Genomic DNA, 19,996 nt, shown 5'->3' on the forward strand with positions numbered 1-19,996 from the left:
AGTTATTGGGAAAACTGGCAATCCACTTCCATGCATTCCTGTATCTGTTTCCTAACAAAGAAAAGAGTATTTTAGAGGTATTTCTTCTTAAAAACTGATTTAAAGAGCAGCAACTTCCTCTATTTAAAACAAATGCTGTAAATATTTCACAAGGGTCTTACTTTGAGGGTGAGGTGGATACTGTTTTCCTTACATTATATACAACATACCTTTAGACATGAGAGAACTAATCTCTTTAATTGAATCTACAAGATATACTTCCACTGCTAGTCTGTAGACTTCATTTTTCTTCAGTTTTTAAATATTTACTAGAGCACATACTGTACTGGGATCACATTTATAAAAGGCATAACATTAGTTTATTTATGCTTCCCCAAAACAATTTTATTCATCTAAAACAGCAGTTTTCAACCTTTTTTTCATTTGCGGACCAGTAAAAAATTTTAAATGGAGGTACAGGCCCTTTTGGAAACCTTAGACATAGTCTGTGGACCACCAGGGGTTTGCAGACCACAGGTTGAAAACCATTGATCTAAAACTATGAACTCAGTTCTTTCACCCTAACACTGAGTAATAACTTACTAAGCAACAGGAGATTAATATGTATAAGGGTGAAAGTCCTAAATATTTTTCCTAAACCTTCAATTCTGTAATTCCTGAATTACCCTGGCTTTGTAACCATATACTGCTAAACTGATTGAAGCGCCGGAATAATGATTGATAATGATATAAACTCACCTCTTTCCTTCTCCCCTCCCCTCCCCTCCAAAACAGATTTAGGCTAAAAGAAAGTAATAAATATCCACAAATACTACTCAAGTTTAGGTTCATCATCAAAATACATCACATTTTAAAGTTGTAGCAAATAAGACCCCAATCCATCAATGGAACTTCTTACATGCTTAAAGTTGAGCATGTCCTTAAGAGTTTGCAGGGCCTGTGACACTGGTAGACCCTGTGCCAGCACAGAGCACCAGCCACCGGTGCTCTGTGCTGCACGGTAAGGGGGCAGCGAGAAGGGGGGGTTGGATAGAGGGCAGGGGAGTTCATGGGGGTGGGGTTGTGGATAGGGGTCAGGGCGGTCAGAGGGCAGGGAACAGGGGGGTTGGATGGGGCAGGGGTCCCGGGGGGCAGTCAGGAATGAGAGGGGGGTTTGGATGGGGCAGCGGGGGGCAGTCAGGGGTGGTCAGGGGACAGGGACCAGGGGGTGGTGGATGGGGGGCAACAGGGAAGGGGGGGGATTGATGGGGTAGGAGTCCCGGCGGGGGGGGGGGGGTCAGGGATCAGGTGGGGTTGGAATCCCAGGGGGGCCATCAGGGTACAGGGAGGTTGGATGGGGCAGGAGTCCCGGGGGAGCCGTCAGGGGGCAAGAAGCGGGGGGGGTTCGGATAGGAGGCAGGGACCGGGCCATGCCTGGCTGTTTGGGGAGACACAGCCTCCCCTAACCAGCCCTACAATTTTGGAAACCCGATGTGACCCTCAGGCCAAAAAGTTTGCCCACCCCTACTCTATAAATTGGTTGTAAATTGCTGCGTGCATTAATCTTATTGTAATCTCTGTATCCCATGCTATAAGGTTATCTTTTGCTTTATAACTGTAAAAATGCCTGCTCTGAACTTGATAGCTCCGACAGGAGGAGTGGTTCCCCCACCCACCAAGGACGACTATGAGACTAAATGGACCATTGTAAGACATCACGATACAAAGACTTTTTGCTAATTACGCCAACACAGGCTACATGCAGAAGGCCTTGTCCCATCACTTTGAAATCTGAAAGAAGGAAATAAAGATAGCTAACATCAAAATTTTTCATCTTTGGAGTCTGGACTCTCTCGAGGTGATAGAAACTAAACTGAAGCAGAGATCCCCAGGGTTACCCCTGGGTCCACCCTGAAAGACATTTTGAATTGACAGATTACTATAGCTCTGTCACTTTTTAGGAACCATAGACTCATTTTGGTGTATATTTCTGCTTGCTTTAACCTGTAAATAACTCTCTCATTTCTTTTCTTAGTTAATATAGCCTGAGTTAGTTCACTGTAGGATTGGTTACCGGCATTGTCTTTGGTGTTAGATCTAAGGTACAAACTGATTTGGGGTGAGTGACTGATCTCTTGGGACTGAGAACAACCTGAATATTTTGTGATCTTTGGTATAAGTGACCATTTATCACTAAATCCAGCTCACCTAGGTGGCACGATAGACTGGAGTGCCCAAGGGGACTGTCTGTGACTTCCTGGTAAGACTGGTATAATGCTTCAGGACTGGGTTGGTGAAATCTAATTATAGAACATACAACCGGTTACAGGTGTATGCCCTGAGGCTGGCATTTACAGTCATGAACGCTCCAAAGTATGTGACAGACCCCAACCAGTGAACAAATCTAAATCAAAGTACTTACAATGCTTGTGATTCATTGGCTCTTCAGAATATGATCATATACTCCTTTAAAATGATAGTTACACATGTAATAGATGTCATTCAAATTTCTTCTTACACATAATTTGCCCATGGCCAAATCAGTGTCATATTAGGCTTTTTATTTAATGACCTGGGAAAAAATATTTGGAAGCTAAATGATTTTATTTCATATTAATAAAATACAAAAACCCAATTCAAAGCCTCAAATCTTAAAAATAAAGTCATGTTCCTAAATCAATTATTTCACTGACCAAACTTCAATAATTTCTGCGTATGGCCTGCATGTAAAGTTTAACCAGTATGGACATTTGATTATATGACACAATAAAGGTGACACTTAATACTCAAAAAAGTATGTTGACAATAAATATGTATTACAGACATTGGTCCTTCTGGCAAAAACATGGTTCTAACCGTTCAGTTCTGCATGGTTGATCTTCTGTATCTAATTTAAAAAAAAAAAACTTTTGCTGTTTAGCAGTTATGAGTCACTCTCTAGGACAAGAAAACAATAAGATCAGTATAAGCCAATTTAATATTTCTACATGCCAGAACATTTTTATTTAGCTTCGGATACTTTCTGGTTTCTCAAATGAGACTTCAACTTTGATTCCATGTAGCTATTCATTTAAAGATGTTGCCAAAGAAGAGAGGGTGGCTTTATTATACAGTTGTACAACTGTGTTATCATGCTGTGTAACTTTATACATAGCTGGTAAGTGAAGCAATTTTAAATTAGATTCTTCCTTTCTATTCTTCAGAGACTTATTTTATATCGCTATCAGAATTCTTGAAATCAAAACTGCCAGCTGTAAAAGAAAAAGATAAAGCCTGATTGCCACAGACCATAAGTATGTACAGTAAATGACCACATCCTCCTGTATGTTATCTTCAGAAGATAAGTCGTCAAACTAATTTACATGAAGGTTTTCCAGAAATCAACTCATTTGGATGCCAAACTAAAAATAAAATCAGATTTAATTCTGAGAGTGTGGTACTAAGATGAAAACAAATGATATGCATCCCTTTGAATAGTGGATTAAAAATAAATTAATAAAGCACAAACTGGGTTTATCAGCAGTATCTCAGGGTAGCCTCAAAGGGAAAACAAAGTGACCTCCAATCTGAACAAGTCATGGTCACAAACCTGCTGCCTACCTCAATCTGCTCGGAGGACACGTTGGGAATTTGAGAGGCATTATAGAGAAGTGCTTACAAACAAAACCACAAGACTGAGAAGCGAAAGAAAGTGACCGTTTAGCAACTTGGGTGGTGGGGGGTGAGACCCACCTACTTTTTTTCTGTTGGCTGCACAGAGACACATTCTAAATAACAAGCGGAGTCCAGAGGAACAGCAGAGACCAGGGCTGAACACCCCCCTCCTTACACACACCGAAGGAACCAGCGAATGTACCATTCCAATCAGAGGCGCAACAATTGGAGAGAAACTTTAAAGCAACTCACCGCGAGGCAGCAAGACCAGAAGGCTGCGTTCAGTCGAAGCTGCAGGCGCCGGCCCGTCAGGCCCCGGAGGAAGAGGTTCCCTCGCTTGGGACATCTGCCAGCTCTCTCCCCGCGTCCTAGGAGCTTGCACCCCCGAACCAGCCTAACACGCCACCCTGAAGGGACAAACACACGAGAGGCCTTTTGAGTGCATTGCTCCGCCGCACACTCACGGCTCCGGGGCGAGGGCTTGGGGAGGGGCCGGCCCCAAAGAAGCAACAACTTTGCAACTCCGCGGCAGACGCGTCCCTCCGCCCCTGCCCTCCCCGCTGCATGCGGAGGGTGCCTTTGGGTGCACAGGCGCAAAGTGCTTGGAGCGGAGCCCCCGGGGTTCCTGAGCTATGGGGGGCTCGGGGGCGCCCGAGGGATGGGGAGTGCTCAACGCCCTATAGCCAGCAGAAGCCACCCGCCATGCCTTGGCATTGCCTTCTGCTCGGCCCCTGCACACTCCCCTCCGCCACCTCCTGTGGCGGGATGTCCCTTTCCTCCCCCCGGCAGGGGAAACTTACCGAGGCTCCCAAAGCAGCAGCAGCATCTCCCCTGCCGGTGCGGCCGCCTCTTCACCTCCCCTCTCCAGCTGCGGCTGCTGCCTCCTGTGCAGCCCCCGGGCTCCTACCGCTGCAGCCCCTGGCACCCCGCCCCGCTCCCGCGCGGGCTCTCGCCCTCTCCAGCCACCGCGCTGCACACACCAAACGGGGACTTTTTTCGTCCTTCTCCCGCCCCCCAACGCTTCTTCTTTTTCATCATTTCCGGAGACTGAACACATCCAGCTCTGGCTGGCAGCGATCGAGGCTTGGGGGCGGCGGCTCCCCAGGTCCCGCTGCCCGACCGGTTCTCCAGAGGCTGCGGCAGGGACGCTGGACCAGAAGGAGGGCATGGGCCCCAGGCCCAAACTGGGAGCATCCTTCTACCCATGTGGCTGGGGTTGGGTATGGGCCATGCTGGGCTTGTAACCCTGCAAGTGCCCTGAGCAAACCGGGTGGCAGCAGAGGGGGAGGGAGAGACACCACTTCCAAAAGGAGGCTTTCATGCCTGAGCTGTGTTTGCAGCTGCAGCATAAGGCTGGGGAGAGTAGCACTTTACAGGACTAACCTCGGACTCGGACATTAGTCACTTTGGTTTGAAAAACTTAGGCTACTTTTCAGGTTCAACCAGTTTGCAAGTAGCAACGTGGTTGAGGTGACTGTTCTGCGAAAGTCAGAGACACAGTAGGCCCTAAAGCCCAAAGCCTTCCATCAACAGTAGAGATTTACTTTAAAAAAATCAATGCAACATTTACATATTAATGCACAGGTAAGATATGTATTATCTTTAATGATTTTAAACACTTACACAAAACTATTTAAAAGGTCTGCACACAATAAAGAAGGAACGAGCAAAGATTTTACAGAGCAGATACCTAGAAAGCTAAACCACTTCCTTCCTTCCACCAGCACCTCTTCAGTATGCACCTCTCACTTGCAGGTCTGTTTTTATCCATATAGAAAAGAAATTCTTGTCAGTCTTAGAGCTTGTACCCACCAGCACTTACTATGGTATAAGGAATGCATCTGACGAAGTGGGTATTCACCCACGAAAGCTTATGCTCCAATACATCTGTTAGTCTTAAAGGTGCCACAGAACTCTCTGTCGCTTTTTACAGATCCAGACTAACACGGCTACCCCTTTGATACTTGATACTATGGTATAAGTCGTTCAGGGAAAAGTGGAAAAGCCACAACCCCTGGTGTGGACAGCACTATGTCGGCAGGAGAAGCAGTCCCACCAACGTAGCTACCGCTGCTTGGGCAGGTGGAGTAATTATGCTGATAGGAGAGCTCTCTCCTGTTGGCATAGAGTATCTGCACTAGCAGCGCTAAAGTGGCGCAGCTACATCGGTACAGCTGCCCTGCTGTAGCATTTCTAGTGTAGACTAGCCCTTAGCCCTGATTCTGCATGTGCTTAGCTTTATTACCATGAGCATTCCATTGACTGCATTAGGACCATACTTGATAGTAAAACAAAGCACACGTATTAAGTGTTTGCAGGATTGGCGGCCTTAATATGCTCCTATAAAGCAATTCGAACTTCTAAAACAAAAGCAATTTGTATGATTTAATTGTAATTTCCTTTAAACTCACTAGCAGATCATACACCATGGTTCAGTCCCCATATTTGAACCTTATCTTTCATCAAAGCATATTTTCACCTCTCTCTCTGAGAAATTGAAAAAACACAACTAAGTAGGAAATATGTGACTAAGGACAAAATAGCCTAATTAATAAAATTTTGAGAGCAGGTGAGAGGTGGATGCTAGTTTTGATATTGTAAGCACTAAAAGACATGGCTCAAGTGTTCTAGACAGAAGTTTCATTTTAAAGCAACATTTCTCTGCAGTGTTTGCAAACCAGCCATTGTAGATTGTAAATTCCTGGGGTTAGAAGCCATCCTTATATGCCTGCAAAACACCATGCAGCTTTGGGGCCCAACCTTATTCCCATGGAAGTTTTGCATTTGATTTCAGTTAGAACAAGATTGCATTCGTATGATGCTATTGTATAATCATTGTCATCACTGAAAAGATAGCACATGCAATCAGTTGCCTCACACTGGTATCCAAGACACAATTTCTCTCTCTCTCTCTTTGAATAGGAATTAACTTAATTGTAGTATCTCCTGGAAAATACAGATGTAATGACAACCACTATAAGTAGTAATTAATAGTGCTGGTGCATGAGAACTTCAAAGTGCAACTTACTAAAGAGAAATTGATCATTATTGTTTATTGACAGGATGAGAAATAAAAAGGAAAAAAATACAGCTAGTGAAATTTAAATTCGATGTTATACAATTTTTTCAATTTGAATAATTTAAAGTAAGTTTAACAACCCAACAATATATGTTTAAAGCTTTTCATAACAAAATGACTGAACTTAAAAGATGTATGTGTAAGAAGTTAAGTATGTTGCCAGAAGCTCGGAATGAGCGACAGGGAACGGATCACTTGATGATTACCTGTTCGTTCCCTTTGGGGCACCTGGCAGTGGCCACTGTCAGAAGACAGTATACTGGGCTAAATGTATCTTTGGTCTGACCCAGTATGGCCATTTTTACATAACATAAGAACGGCCATACCGGCTCAGACCAAAGTTCCATCTAGCCCAGTATCCTGTCTACCGACAGTGGCCAATGCCAGGTGCCGCAGAGGGAGTGTACCAACAGGCCATGATCAAGTGATCTCTCTCCTGCCATCCATCTCCATCCTCTGACAAACAGAGGGTAGGGACACCATTCCTTACCCATCCTGGCTAATATCCATTAATGGACTTAACCACCATTAATTTATCCAGTTCTCTTTTAAACGCTGTTATAGTCCTAGCCTTCACAACCTCCTCAGGTAAGGAGTTTCACAAGTTGTGCGCTGCATGAAGAAGAACTTCCTTGTATTTGTTTTAAACCTGCTGCCTATTAATTTCATTTGGTGACCCCTAGTTCTTGTATTATGGGAATAAGTAAATAACTTTTCCTTATCCACTTTCTCCACATCACTCATGATTTTATATACCTCTATCATATCCCCCCTTAGTCTCCTCTTTTCCAAGCTGAAGAGTCCTAGCCTCTTTAATCTCTCCTCATATGGGACCCGTTCCAAACCCCTAATCATTTTAGTTGCCCTTTTCTGAACCTTTTCTAGTGCCAGTATATCTTTTTTAGATGAGGAGACCACATCTGTACGCAGTATTCGAGATATGGGCGTACCATCGATTTATATAAGGGCAATAATATATTCTCAGTCTTATTCTCTATCCCCTTTTTTAATGATCCCTAATATCCTGTTTGCTTTTTTGACCGCCTCTGCACATTGCACGGACGTCTTCAGAGAACTATCCATGATGACTCCAAGATCTTTCTCCTGACTTGTTGTAGCTAAATTAGCCCCCCATCATATTGTATGTATAGTGATGGTTATTTTTTCCAATGTGCATTACTTTACATTTATTGACATTAGACGCAAGTCTAACGTTGGTACCGGGCAAATTAGTCGAAACAATAGTTAAGAATAAAAATAACCCTAACTATACATACAATATGATGGGGGCTAATTTAGCTACAACAAGTCAGGAAAAAGAGCTTGGAGTGATCGTGGATAGTTCTCTGAAGAACTTGATGTTCTTAACATGTTTTTTTCCCCCCTACGAAGATATTTATAGTTTGTTCTATTCTATAATCATTTGCTTACATAACGTTTTATGGAATTATTTGTATAACTTTATTAAAGCAATCCAGATAATGTTTTACATTTATTTGGAAGAATGTTTTATCCTGAAGCATCCCAAAGCACTCCAGAAACTATATGTATAAAGTCACCTTTGGAATGGTGGGTGTGATGGGGTTCCCAGGGTGCAACCTTGACTGTTGGACCGCTGAGCCCTCTAAACGTACCAACCTGGGCTGCCTCTCACACTGTGATGCTGATGTCAAGCTACAAGCCTCTGACTGGCACCGCACTTACACAGCCATCCACAGGCAGGGACACACCCAATTGAGTTGATCTCCTGGCCACTCATGAACCATCAATATAGATGATCCAGACAATTCCCCCTAGCTTCCCAATCTTGCACCCGAGAACTGTAGCGTCTTGCAATGGTCAGAGGTGTGGCCCATGTAAACTCATTACCTAGTTTGCCACTTGTTCATAGGAAAGTGGATATTCATCAGCCTTTGTAATCTGAGCTGAGATTTCCCAAGATCTTTCACCAAAACACACAGTTTCAGGTAAAATATAAAACAGATTTATTAACTACAGAAAGATAGATTTTAAGTGATTATAAGGAACAGGCATAGATCAAAGTTGGTTACCCAAGAAACGAAAATAGAAATGCAGCCTAAATTCTTACTTAAACAGACTAAGCAAGATTTGAATCAAGCAATGTCTCACCCTAACAGATGGTACAAGCAGGTTCCAGTTCCTCAGTACACAGACTGGACCACTTTCCAGCCTGGGACCAAACTTCCCCAGTTCAAACCCTTTTTCTTACAGATGTTTTTCCAGGTGAGATGGGGAGGGGAGGGAGAAGTCCAAGTGATGATGTCACTTCCCCTCTTTTATACTTTCTTCCAGCTGCTAGAAAGTGGATACCAGCCAACTGGTGTATAGATATGAAGTTTTATATACTGTGCAGCATCATGTAGAAATATTACTCAGAACACTCCTGTGAAGTAGATGTGAAAGTATTGTTATCCCCATTTCACAGACAAGGAAATTGAGACAGAAAAGTAAAATGACTTCGCTAAGGCTACAAAGCAAATCAGTGGCAAAGCAGGGATTAGAACTCAAAGTTTCTTGACTCCTAGTTTATGCTAATTCTTCCAGTAGACACACTGCAAAATTTTAGCCAAGTACACTGTGGCAAACTCCTACTTCTTCAAAACATGCCATTGGATCATAAATGTCAATGTGGAGCAGACATATCAATCTCTTACAATAAACTTGATGGATAAAGTATGAGTTTATTCTGCCAAGTTTCAAGGTGCAGGGAATCTACATATTTTAGATTGAATCCATTACAACAGTTTGAAACAAATGAATAAAAGCAAAAAACATTCTCAGTTGAGATTGGCATATTGTAATTAATTGACCTGTGATATAGCTTTAAGAAATTTGCCTGGTGAGAAAGATAACTTAAATTCAAGGGTACAAAAAGTTCCTGTTCAGCTCAGTGAGGTATTTACTAGAATGTGCATACCACGCTTCACATATGGTATGGGACACAGAGATATGACAAAGTCCTCCATCCCACTCCTGTTACCACAGCAACCTTAGCTCTGGGCTGTTGCACATATATATTTTAATATGTTCTTTCATTATGTGATAATAAAATCCCTGCATACTCTTGCAGCCCATAATGACAGTCTATGACATGGGTAGGAAGGGGAGTTTAAAATGTTTTCAAGAGATTAGATGGAAGGTGGGCATGATCATTGTTCAGATCTAGACAGCTGCTGGAGGGTGGGAATGGGGAGACACTATTACAAGGATAGTGGCCTGTGTTTCATACAGAGCTGGTGTAAAAGATGTAGTCTACCACTGATATCAAGATGATGAATTTGGGAAATGAGGCAATTTTTTGAGGCATTATATGAGTTTCCTTTTTCTGTGAAAACTGTAAAAAATATATAATTCCTTTTTGTTATTCAATGACTTTAAGGCTAGAGTAGACTACTATGATAATCAAGTCTGACTTCCTATGGAAGACAGGCTATAGAATCACCATTGAATCAAGCCCAAAAACGTGTGGTTGAACTAGAGCATATCTTTTAGAAAGACATCCTGTGTTGATTTAAAGATTTCAAGTAAATCCACCATATCTCATATTATAGAATCATAGAATATCAGGGTTGGAAGGGACCTCAGGAGGTCATCTAGTCCAACCCCCTGCTCAAAGCAGGACCAATTCCCAACTAAATCATCCCAGCCAGGGCTTTGTCAAGCCGGGCCTTAAAAACCTCTAAGGAAGGAGATTCCACCACCTCCCTAGGTAACGCATTCCAGTGCTTCACCACCCTCCTAGTGAAATAGTGTTTCCTAATATCCAACCTAGACCTCCCGCACTGCAACTTGAGACCATTGTTCCTTGTTCTGTCATCTGCCACCACTGAAAACAGCCGAGCCACCACTGAGAACAGCCGTTGTTCTAATAGTTGATTGTTCACACTGTTAAAAATTATGCTTTATTCCTAGTTTGACTTTGTCAAGCTTCAGCTTCTAGCCACTGAACCTTACTGGATATTGGTTTGTTTGTTTTTTGAAAGGTAGATTTAGGTAGCAGTGAAACCATTTACTGCAGTGCTCATAAGATGTTTATGCATAACCGTACCCTAGTTGGTTTCAAATTAGGGCTTTCAAGGGATGAAAAAAAATAATTGCACGATAAAAAGATTAATCGTGATTAATCGCACTGTTAAACAATAATAGAATACCATTTATATAAATATTTGTGGATGTTTTTTACATTTTAAAATCTATATTATTTCAATTACAACACAAAATACAAAGTCTACACTGATCACTTTATATTTATTTTTTATTATAAATATTTGCATGGTAAAAAACAAAATAAATTGTATTTTTCAATTCACTTAATACAAGTGTAGTGCAATCTCTTTATCACGCAAGTAGAACTTACAAATGTAGAATTATGTACAAACAATAACTGCATTCAAAAATAAAACAATGTAAAACTTTAGAGTCTACAAGTCCACTCAGTCCTATTTCTTGTTCAGCCAATCACTCAGACAAACAAGTTTGTTTGCATTTGCAGGAACTAATGCTGCCTGCCTCTTGTTCACAATGTCACCTGAAAGTGAGAACAGGCGTTCGCATGACACTGTTGCAGCCAGCATCGCAAGATATTTACATGCCAGATGCGCTGATTCATATGTCCCTTCATGCTTCATCCACCATTCAAGAGGACATGCATCCATGCTGATGACAGGTTCTGCTTGATAACAATTCAAAGCAGTGCGGACCGACGCATGTTCATTTTTATAATCTGACTCAGATGCCACCAGAAGGTTGATTTTCTTTTTTGGTGATTCAGGTTCTGTAGTTTCTGCATCGGAGTGTTGCTCTTTTAAGACTTCTGAAAGCATGCTCCATGCCTTATCCCACTCAGATTTTGGAAGGCACTTCAGATTCTTAAACCTTGGGTCGAGTGCTGTAGCTATCTTTAGAAATCTCATATTGATACCTTCTTCGTGTTTTGTCAAATCTGCAGCAAAGGTTTTCTTAAAATGAACATGTGCTGAGCCACCATCTAAGACTACTATAGCGTAAAATATATGACATATAGGCTCTAAAGTTTTACGTTGTTTTGTTTCTGAGTGCAGTTATGTAACAAAAAAATCTACAGTTGTAAATTGCATTTTCAGGATAAAGAGATTACATTACAGTACTTGTATGTGGTGAATTGAAAAATACTATTTCTTTTATCATTTTTGCAGTGCAGATATTAGTAATAAAAATAATATAAAATGAGCAGTGTACACTTTGTATTCTGTATTGTAATTGAAATCAATATATTTGAAAATGTAGAAAAACATCCAAAAATATTTAATACATTTAAATCAGTATTCTATTGTTTAACAGTGCGATTGAAACTGTGATTAATCACACTTAACTCACTCGATTAACTCAAAAAATTAACTGTGATTAATCGACAGCCCTATTTCAAATATACCTCTACCCCGATATAACGCTGTCCTCGGGAGCCAAAAAATCTTACCGCGTTATAGGTGAAACCGTGTTATATCGAACTTACTTTGATCTGCCGGAGTGTGCAGCCCCGCCCCGGAGCACTGCTTTACCGCATTATATCCGAATTTGTGTTATATCGGGTCGCGTTATATCGGGGTAGAGGTATATAAGAAAACAAAATGTAAACAGAATAAAGATGTAGTCTCCACCTTGGGAACTTTATAATGTACCAACAGCCAAATGTAGCAAAAGAATATTACAGATAAAAAAGGGGAGGTAAGGAAGAGAGAGAGAGAGAGAGAGAGAGAGACAGATGAAAGTTAAAGCAAAGAATGTTATTCTGTAAAAGAATATGACGTTGCAAGTGAAGTTTACAATTTCTGATGTTGTATTCTTTTACATTTACTATGAGATAGGGAGTATACAGCACATAAGTGGAGATCAACAGTGAAAAAGCAAGGTAAAAGAAGTGAGTATTGAAAAGGAATTTTCCTGCATTTAATAAAATTATCTTTGTGTCTTCAGCGAAGGTTAGAAATACTTTTAACATGGTCAGCAACATTATACACTGTAAAGCAAAATAAAATATTATGAGACAAATTCATTCCAGATGTAATTCAAATGAAGTCAAATAATTTACACCAGAGATGAATTTGGCTCAAGAAACTTTATCCCACTTCTAACAAAGTAGATCATATGGCATTGTTTATGGTAGTTTCAGATATTTCTGAGCAAGCTCAAGCAGGTAGTTCACTCAAGGAGGTAATAGATCTCATGTAAAAAAGGAATAAATCATACTGAAGCATGCAAACTGACATTTCATCACAACAAATTGTCAACTAGCAATTCATTATATTCCCACAAATAAGTCAAGAAGAATTATTCAAGAATCAAGCAAAAGTAAGGGCGTTGGGTTGCAACAATTAATTTATTTGCAGCATATACTCAGCATTCAACTTTTCACACTACAATACAACCTTAAAGAGAGCCTATCAATAAGAATCTTTAATTTCAATAAACATTCAGGTTTTTGAAAGAGCCCTTTCCAATACTGTATAATGATTTTTTATTAAATCCCTTCAGAACATTTTTAAAGGTTTTTCTGCTCCCCTGATGTTTATAAGGATCTTCTCAGAAAGAAGAGCAAATGGGCAACAACACAAAATTGCTAGTGAATGGGACAGGAAGTTCAGAACAGTGCAGCTGACTGTACACAAAGCACTGTCACATGCACCAAGTAAACAAACTGAATAAACAATTTTTTCCTCACCTACATCTTCCAGTTATAGTAATCTTTGGTGTAACTTGTATCTATAACAGGTAAAAGAAAGTTGAGATAATGTGATTCTCAAGTTGACTGTACTCCTTTCTCTTTTGTAACTCAATAAATATTTGGATGCAGTGTCACTCACTATTTATATTTTACACACATACAATTGTAATTTTAATAAGTACTTACATTACAGTTTCACAACAGTATCATACTAATAATTTGTCACCATCAAGTAAAGCTAGTGAAAATACAATACACAGAATTACACACACACCTACACACACACAAAAAGATTTCCATGTAAAAAAGGCTCTACAACCCTTTCAAAATATTAAAATGAAAAATATCAAAAATATGCCTATTATACAAATAGAATGAATAATGCATTGGAACAGAATATTGTACGTTTTATTACTATGTTACATCAGGATATCACATCAAGGGACCCATAAAGATTTAGCCAAGTTTTTTGTATGTAATTCTTAATATGCATTCATAACATACACCATAATGTCTCCTTCTGAGCTGTTATAGTGTATGGTATGAATGGATATTAACAATACTATGCATTCAGTATTATGGATTCATAATATAGAATACTCTTAGTTACATATTGTGTATTATTCCTAATACATATTCAGAGCATATCTTGTAACAGCTCCTTTGGAACCATTAATGGCTATGCTGTGAATACGTATTAACAGTAGAATGTATTTGCATATTATGAGTCCATAATATTGAATGCATAGTAAAATCTTTTATAAAAAGTAGTTACTATACATACACACAGAAGCTGTTCACTCATGCTTCTCACTCAAACACCTCTGCCATTTTGTAGAGTTGTTTCTCACTTATGTCTGTGCAACTGTTGAGGAAAACCAGTTCTGAATTGTAACAATTCAATGAACTATTTTCTTACTGCAATATATTTCAGAAAGTCATTTCTCTCTCTCTCTCTCTCTCTCACCCTGGGATAACTATCACCAAGATTTTAAAAATGGATGCCTCAATTGTGTTCCTGAATTTGCATTTCGGCACCTAAGTGTTCTGATTCTCAAAAGTGCAGAGCCGCCAGAAGCTCACATTAATGATTTATATATATATTTATATATATTTATATATATATATATATATATATATATATACACACACCTAATCAAAATGTTTTTGTCAAAAATAAAACAAAAAAAAACAGCCAACCAACACAACCAACCAGATTTTCAACAGAATAAAAAAATTCTGTGGAAAATTTTGAATGTAATGATTGTTTATTTCAAAATTATTTGCAAAACATAGTTAACATTTTCCCACCCTCTCTCTCTATACACACACATATACACACTCTCTCTCTCTCTCTCTCTTCTGGCATTCCGACCCCAGCTCTGCCATTAGGGTGAAATTCATCTCTTACAGCACAAAATTGTATGACACTAATACAATATTTTGATCAATAAAGGTGACAATATTACTATACTGATAGATAAAGAGCCTGATGAACTTGTGTAAATAATGCATAGTATTTGCATCACTGTCTCCATAAAAAAAAATTGGTATTAGATTGTGCCTTGTCTTACTTGCCCAAGCAGAGGAATAAAGGAGAATTATGCTCTGCCTAATTCACTTGCTCAGCTAAGTAAGACCTACCTGGATCTTGGGTCCAGATCTGGTGCAAAGCACAGCCCATGCTCTCTGGATACTCCCCCCAATTTTGCAAGTGGATAGGGCAGGGAGCCTTGGTTCTTCCTGCCAATGACTGGCCAGAGTAACAAGCCAGAGATGACTGGGGAAGTAAGCTGCACCCTTTCAAAGACAGCAGTCAGTCACTGCCCCTCCAATCCCCAGAAACAAAAGAGAAGCAGGTGAGGAATTGTCACTTGCTGAGCCTCAGTTCCTTCCCAGCATGGCTATGCACCACACCCTTACTCAGGGTTGAGCCTAAAAGCTCAACCTAACTCCCATAAATGTGTCTATGTAATTATAGAGAAAACTCACAAAATCTTTAGCTTCTTGTAGAGATACAAGGGTTTTCAGCTGGCAGAGCAATGTATGTACATTTAATGCCAGAATGTGAACTCCTTTTCCCATTGTTGAGCATTTACTTTCACAAGAAGAGCCACTGAAACCAGTTGGAGTGCTGTGAGTGACACTTCTCTTGGGGTACTCAGAATTGTGAGTCACTGTTTCCTCTCTCAGCCTCAGCCAGTGAGAGCTTTGCTGCTGCTAGACTATGTGTCAACTCTCTGACACACCAGCTTGTCTGCCTTGCCAGCAAACTACTGCCAGTCCAAACCTTGCCTTGCAGGTAATAACCAGTGAAACCCAATTGCAAATATGTCTCTGCAGTGTCCTGTAATTCTCACTGCACACTCACAGAAGTGATTAAGTTCACTGCCTCCAGAGAGACAGTATGTACATTTAGCTGAGAACTCACTCTCCACTTTAATACACAGCACTGAGATAAATAAGTTTATAATAAAACAAGAATAAGTTTATTCACAAAGAACAGAGATTTAAGTGATAATAAATAAGAATTGAAGAAACAGGTATAGTTACAAGTAAAACAAAACAAAATGCTTTCTAGCGACTAAAACTTAATTTCAGCAAGTTACAATCTTTGTCTAAGCAGATTTCTTGCTTGTAGTCAGTTTCCAGCTACTGACTCCATGAACTCAGAGAGTGCTGCTCCTCATTGTCCCTAGGTGATAGATGATGCAAAATGTCTCTTTGCCCCCTTTACATTTCCCCAGAGTTAATTGTGTCTGTTTCAAGAGCTAGGAAAACTTCCTGGGGATGCAGACTCTATCATCCCATTGTGATCATTAGTGGTCATCTCCCCCAATTGCTAACTTGATGACTTTATTTACCTTATATGTAAATGTCCTTTTCACTGTGCACTGCAATCAAGCTGTTCAGAGAGGTAAATACACATTCCTTTGTCTAAGGCAGCTTTAGGTGCTGACTGCCAAATACATTTTTAGAACATATTTTCAGCACACATTTTTATCTCTTTTTATACACTCTACGTACATCACACAATGTAACAAAGTGCTGTTTGTATATAATACTTTACACAACACCCTTGCAATACAGACTGTGACAACAGTGAATTAGGGCAATGAGTTTGTCAGGCCTGATGTGAGTTGTAGTATGCTGTGCCCTCTGCCAGCTGGCATTGAGGGATTCCAGGGTCACAAGTGCTCATGTGAGTAACTAGTCATGGGAGTAAAGGGTACCAGACCTGCTTTTAAAGCAATAAGACATAGAAGATATAGCTTTATTCTTCCACTCTTACTCATGTTGAATACTACTGTACTCCTTAAGCAGTCCCATTGAGTACACCAAGGATTGTGATGTGATGGCATGAGTTGGCTTCCCAGGAATTTCCCCATGCAAGAAGAATCCTCAGCTGTTCTATTAGGTTTATGCTGGTTTGCACTGCAGGAGGGTTCATATCAAGGCTGGGGAACTGGATGCTTTTACTCCAACTGTTTGATTTCAGAGGGATCAAGGAAAATACTCCTCAAGATAACTAAGTGTGACAGTATCTAGTCTTGAGTGACTCTGGGCAGATGATATGTGCAGTAATCATCAGAAATATGTGGACTGGATTATCCTATTTCCATTCAGCTGAGAATCACTTTACAGAATACCTTGCTAGGAATGCTTATAAGATGTATTCATTTGTAGTTATAGGAATCTGTCGAATCACCTTTCTAAAAGAGTGGTAGCATTGCCATTCTCCATGTACTTCATCCTTCATCTAAATGAGATTAAATAGTTTCCAAAGGAGCATAACCATTCCTCTTCCACCATGTTTTAACACTTCAGGCAGTACCACCTGGACCAAGTGCATTGTTGTTTTTCAGGGACTTGATTGCAGTTTCAATTTCTACTTCTAGTATGTGTTGTTGTTCTTCATTGTTGCCTTTGCAGTTGATGGTCTCAAGGACAGCTGAGTTAAATTGACTATGCATGTTCAATAGCCGAGGAAAATATTCTTTCCATCTTTTGAGCTTCTGATCCTTTTTCTGTTATATTATTCTCCTGAGTGTCGCATAGCTGACTTGATACAGGTGTTAATTTATTTGATAGTAATGAAGCTTTCTGAAAAAGCCTTCTGCATTGCTTTTTGGAAATTGTCTTTCTTAGTCTGACTCTTCTTTTTAGTTCTTGAGCTGTATTTATTTGTTTTTCACCTCAGGACAGTCTTCAACTTTCACATGTTCTTGATACACTTCCTTTTTCCTTCTTAACAGATTTTCGATCTCTGGTGTCACCCAGTATTTTATTTTTGGATTCGACCCTATCACTAAAACCTCCTTACTCATGATCTGCATGATGCCTCTCACCTTTGCCCAGTATTGTTCTACTATTGTGCCCTCTAGGTCTAAAGAGGAGCAAAGTGTCCACCAATTGTATTCTAAAAATATCACCACAGTGTTTGTATTTTTCGAAACTTCAAACTATAAACTCTCTTGTGTTTTTATTGTTTTTTAGCAAATTTTGAAGTATTAAGAACAGAGGAAATCCTTTCTGAATCACAAACTGGTTTTAGACCTGGATGTTCCAGCGTAGATCAGAAATATGCTTTTCGTCAAATCTTATAGTGACACAGAGTTCAACAAACCCCTATTTTGTAGATTCATTCACTTGAGGAAAGCATTTGACTCCATTAACAGAGAAAATCTGTGGCAAGTCCTCAAGTGGTATGGTTTTAGCAGCAAACTGATTCAAATACTGTGGTCTGTGTAGCACAGTGTGGCATGCAGTAAGAATCAATGGACAGATGACAGAGTGATTTGAAGTGAAAACTGAAGTCAAACAGGGATACATACTCAGTCCAGTACTTTTTGCTCTATATTTAGAAATCAGCATATTGTCCACCTTCGTTAGGAATATTGATGGAGGCTGCATGATATCAGAGCAATTTATCAGTCACCTTGACTTTGCAGATCATATCCTAATGATAATTCCTATGGAGCACTACAACCAAGAAGCCGCAATTAACCTGTACACTACAGCCAGAGAATGGGATTAAAATTGAATGAAAGAAACCACCAAACTAATAGTAACATCAAATGTCAAGAAAGAGGCTAAAGTAGTCATGAACAGTATAGATTTTGAACAAGCAGACAGCTTCTGCTCCATCATAAACACATAGCAACTGCTATGAAGGTGATATTGGCAAGCAGATACTTGCTGCCAGCAGAACATTCCTGTGCCCGAATAAAAACATTTGGAACCTTAAACCAGATTATATACAATGCAAAACATGCATTCTGACAAAGTGTGTGGAGAAAAGGAGCATTTGAAATGAAGTGCTTGCATCATATCCTAGATTTCATAAGGCTAGACAAACTAAGGAATGATGACATCCATGGAAGACTGAAAGTGTAGTGAATGCCTGCAGTCATCAAAAGGCGCTAACTACAATGGTTCAACCACGTAGCCAGACTGTCCCCACACCAACTGCCTAAAAAAACTGTTCTCTATGGAAGAGTGCATGGTGAGAGAGGCCATGGATGTCCAAGAAGATAGTGGTATAATACAGTATACAAAACCATCTGGGCAACCCCCCCAACAATTTCAACAGATGAATCAAAACAGATGTGAATGGAATCTGCTCATAACCTTGGTCCAGCCCAAACCTAGTGTTGGAAAAAGGAGATGATTGCCTTATTAGTATTATTATTAGGCAATGCAATTTAATAATAAGGTAACAAACAATAACATCAATCAATTAGAATTGTACATTTACTGGGCATGTTAACATGAGTGTGACCTCACTGACAGCCAGAAGTTTCAAAGTATGTTCAGATGTATTACTTTAATAAGCATTATTATTAACAAGTATTTCATACATAGTCTATAAGCTATTTTATCATCTTAATATTACTTTGGAGACAGTATCTCCAATATGTTTTAATATTCTCTCAGGTAATTGATTGCAAGTATCAAATATCAACAACCCAAGATGTTTATAAAACCAAACATAAATGTAATAATGCCTCAGCTGGAAAACTAAGAGGTCATAACATAGAAACTAGAACCAAGAAAGCCCCCAAATACAGCAGGAACAGTGAAATTAAGTTATTGTGGGGGAGGGTAATCCTGCATAGTACAATGATCAAGTAAATGTCATGACATCATTATTTATCAAAGTTACAGCGGAGAAAAAAACCCCACTGAAATTTTAGTGTTTTCTCCTTTATAAAGTAAATGGTTACCATTATAGTTTAGTGGATAAGGTTATTACATTGTACAAATTCATTCATTTCTCTCTTCCTCTATTTCTAATATATTTTATTCTTACCATTTTTGAAGCATTAATGAAAATGCTGTAAAAGTTGTAATGTTAAAGTATCATTTTATTTAACTTTATGTTATCAAGCCTTATAAACAGCTTTATGTAAACTTATACAAGCAGCTATTTGGCGGTTTGAGGTTGCCTTTTTTTAAACAGGCAATACACTACAAATAAAAAAAGATAGTATTTGATTACTTAGTAACAATCCAGAACCACAGCTGTTGTGTCTCATTTTCTTGAAGAACATATATGCTTA

At 39.6% G+C, this 19,996-nt stretch overlaps 1 protein-coding gene across 5 annotated transcripts in view; it reads right to left on the minus strand.

The window, feature by feature from the left end:
- Positions 1 to 4,647, minus strand: part of MDFIC (MyoD family inhibitor domain containing) — a 120,553-nt gene extending 115,906 nt beyond the window's left edge. For 2 of the 5 annotated variants that reach the window (XM_065556262.1, XM_065556256.1), the window contains exons 1-2: positions 4,434 to 4,592; positions 3,886 to 4,040 (exon numbers count right to left, since the gene is read on the minus strand). In XM_065556262.1, the coding sequence (XP_065412334.1) occupies positions 3,886 to 3,979 (94 nt within the window). In that variant the 5' untranslated portion in view covers positions 3,980 to 4,040; positions 4,434 to 4,592. Of the gene's footprint in view, positions 1 to 3,885; positions 4,123 to 4,433 lie in introns of those variants that run through there. The other 3 variants (XM_005312797.5, XM_042843644.2, XM_042843642.2) reach the window with 3 other exon arrangements.
- Positions 4,648 to 19,996: the final 15,349 nt, after the last annotated feature.

The sequence above is a fragment of the Chrysemys picta genome, chromosome 1 (assembly GCF_011386835.1).
Source record: "Chrysemys picta bellii isolate R12L10 chromosome 1, ASM1138683v2, whole genome shotgun sequence".
Classification (NCBI taxonomy): domain Eukaryota; kingdom Metazoa; phylum Chordata; order Testudines; family Emydidae; genus Chrysemys; species Chrysemys picta.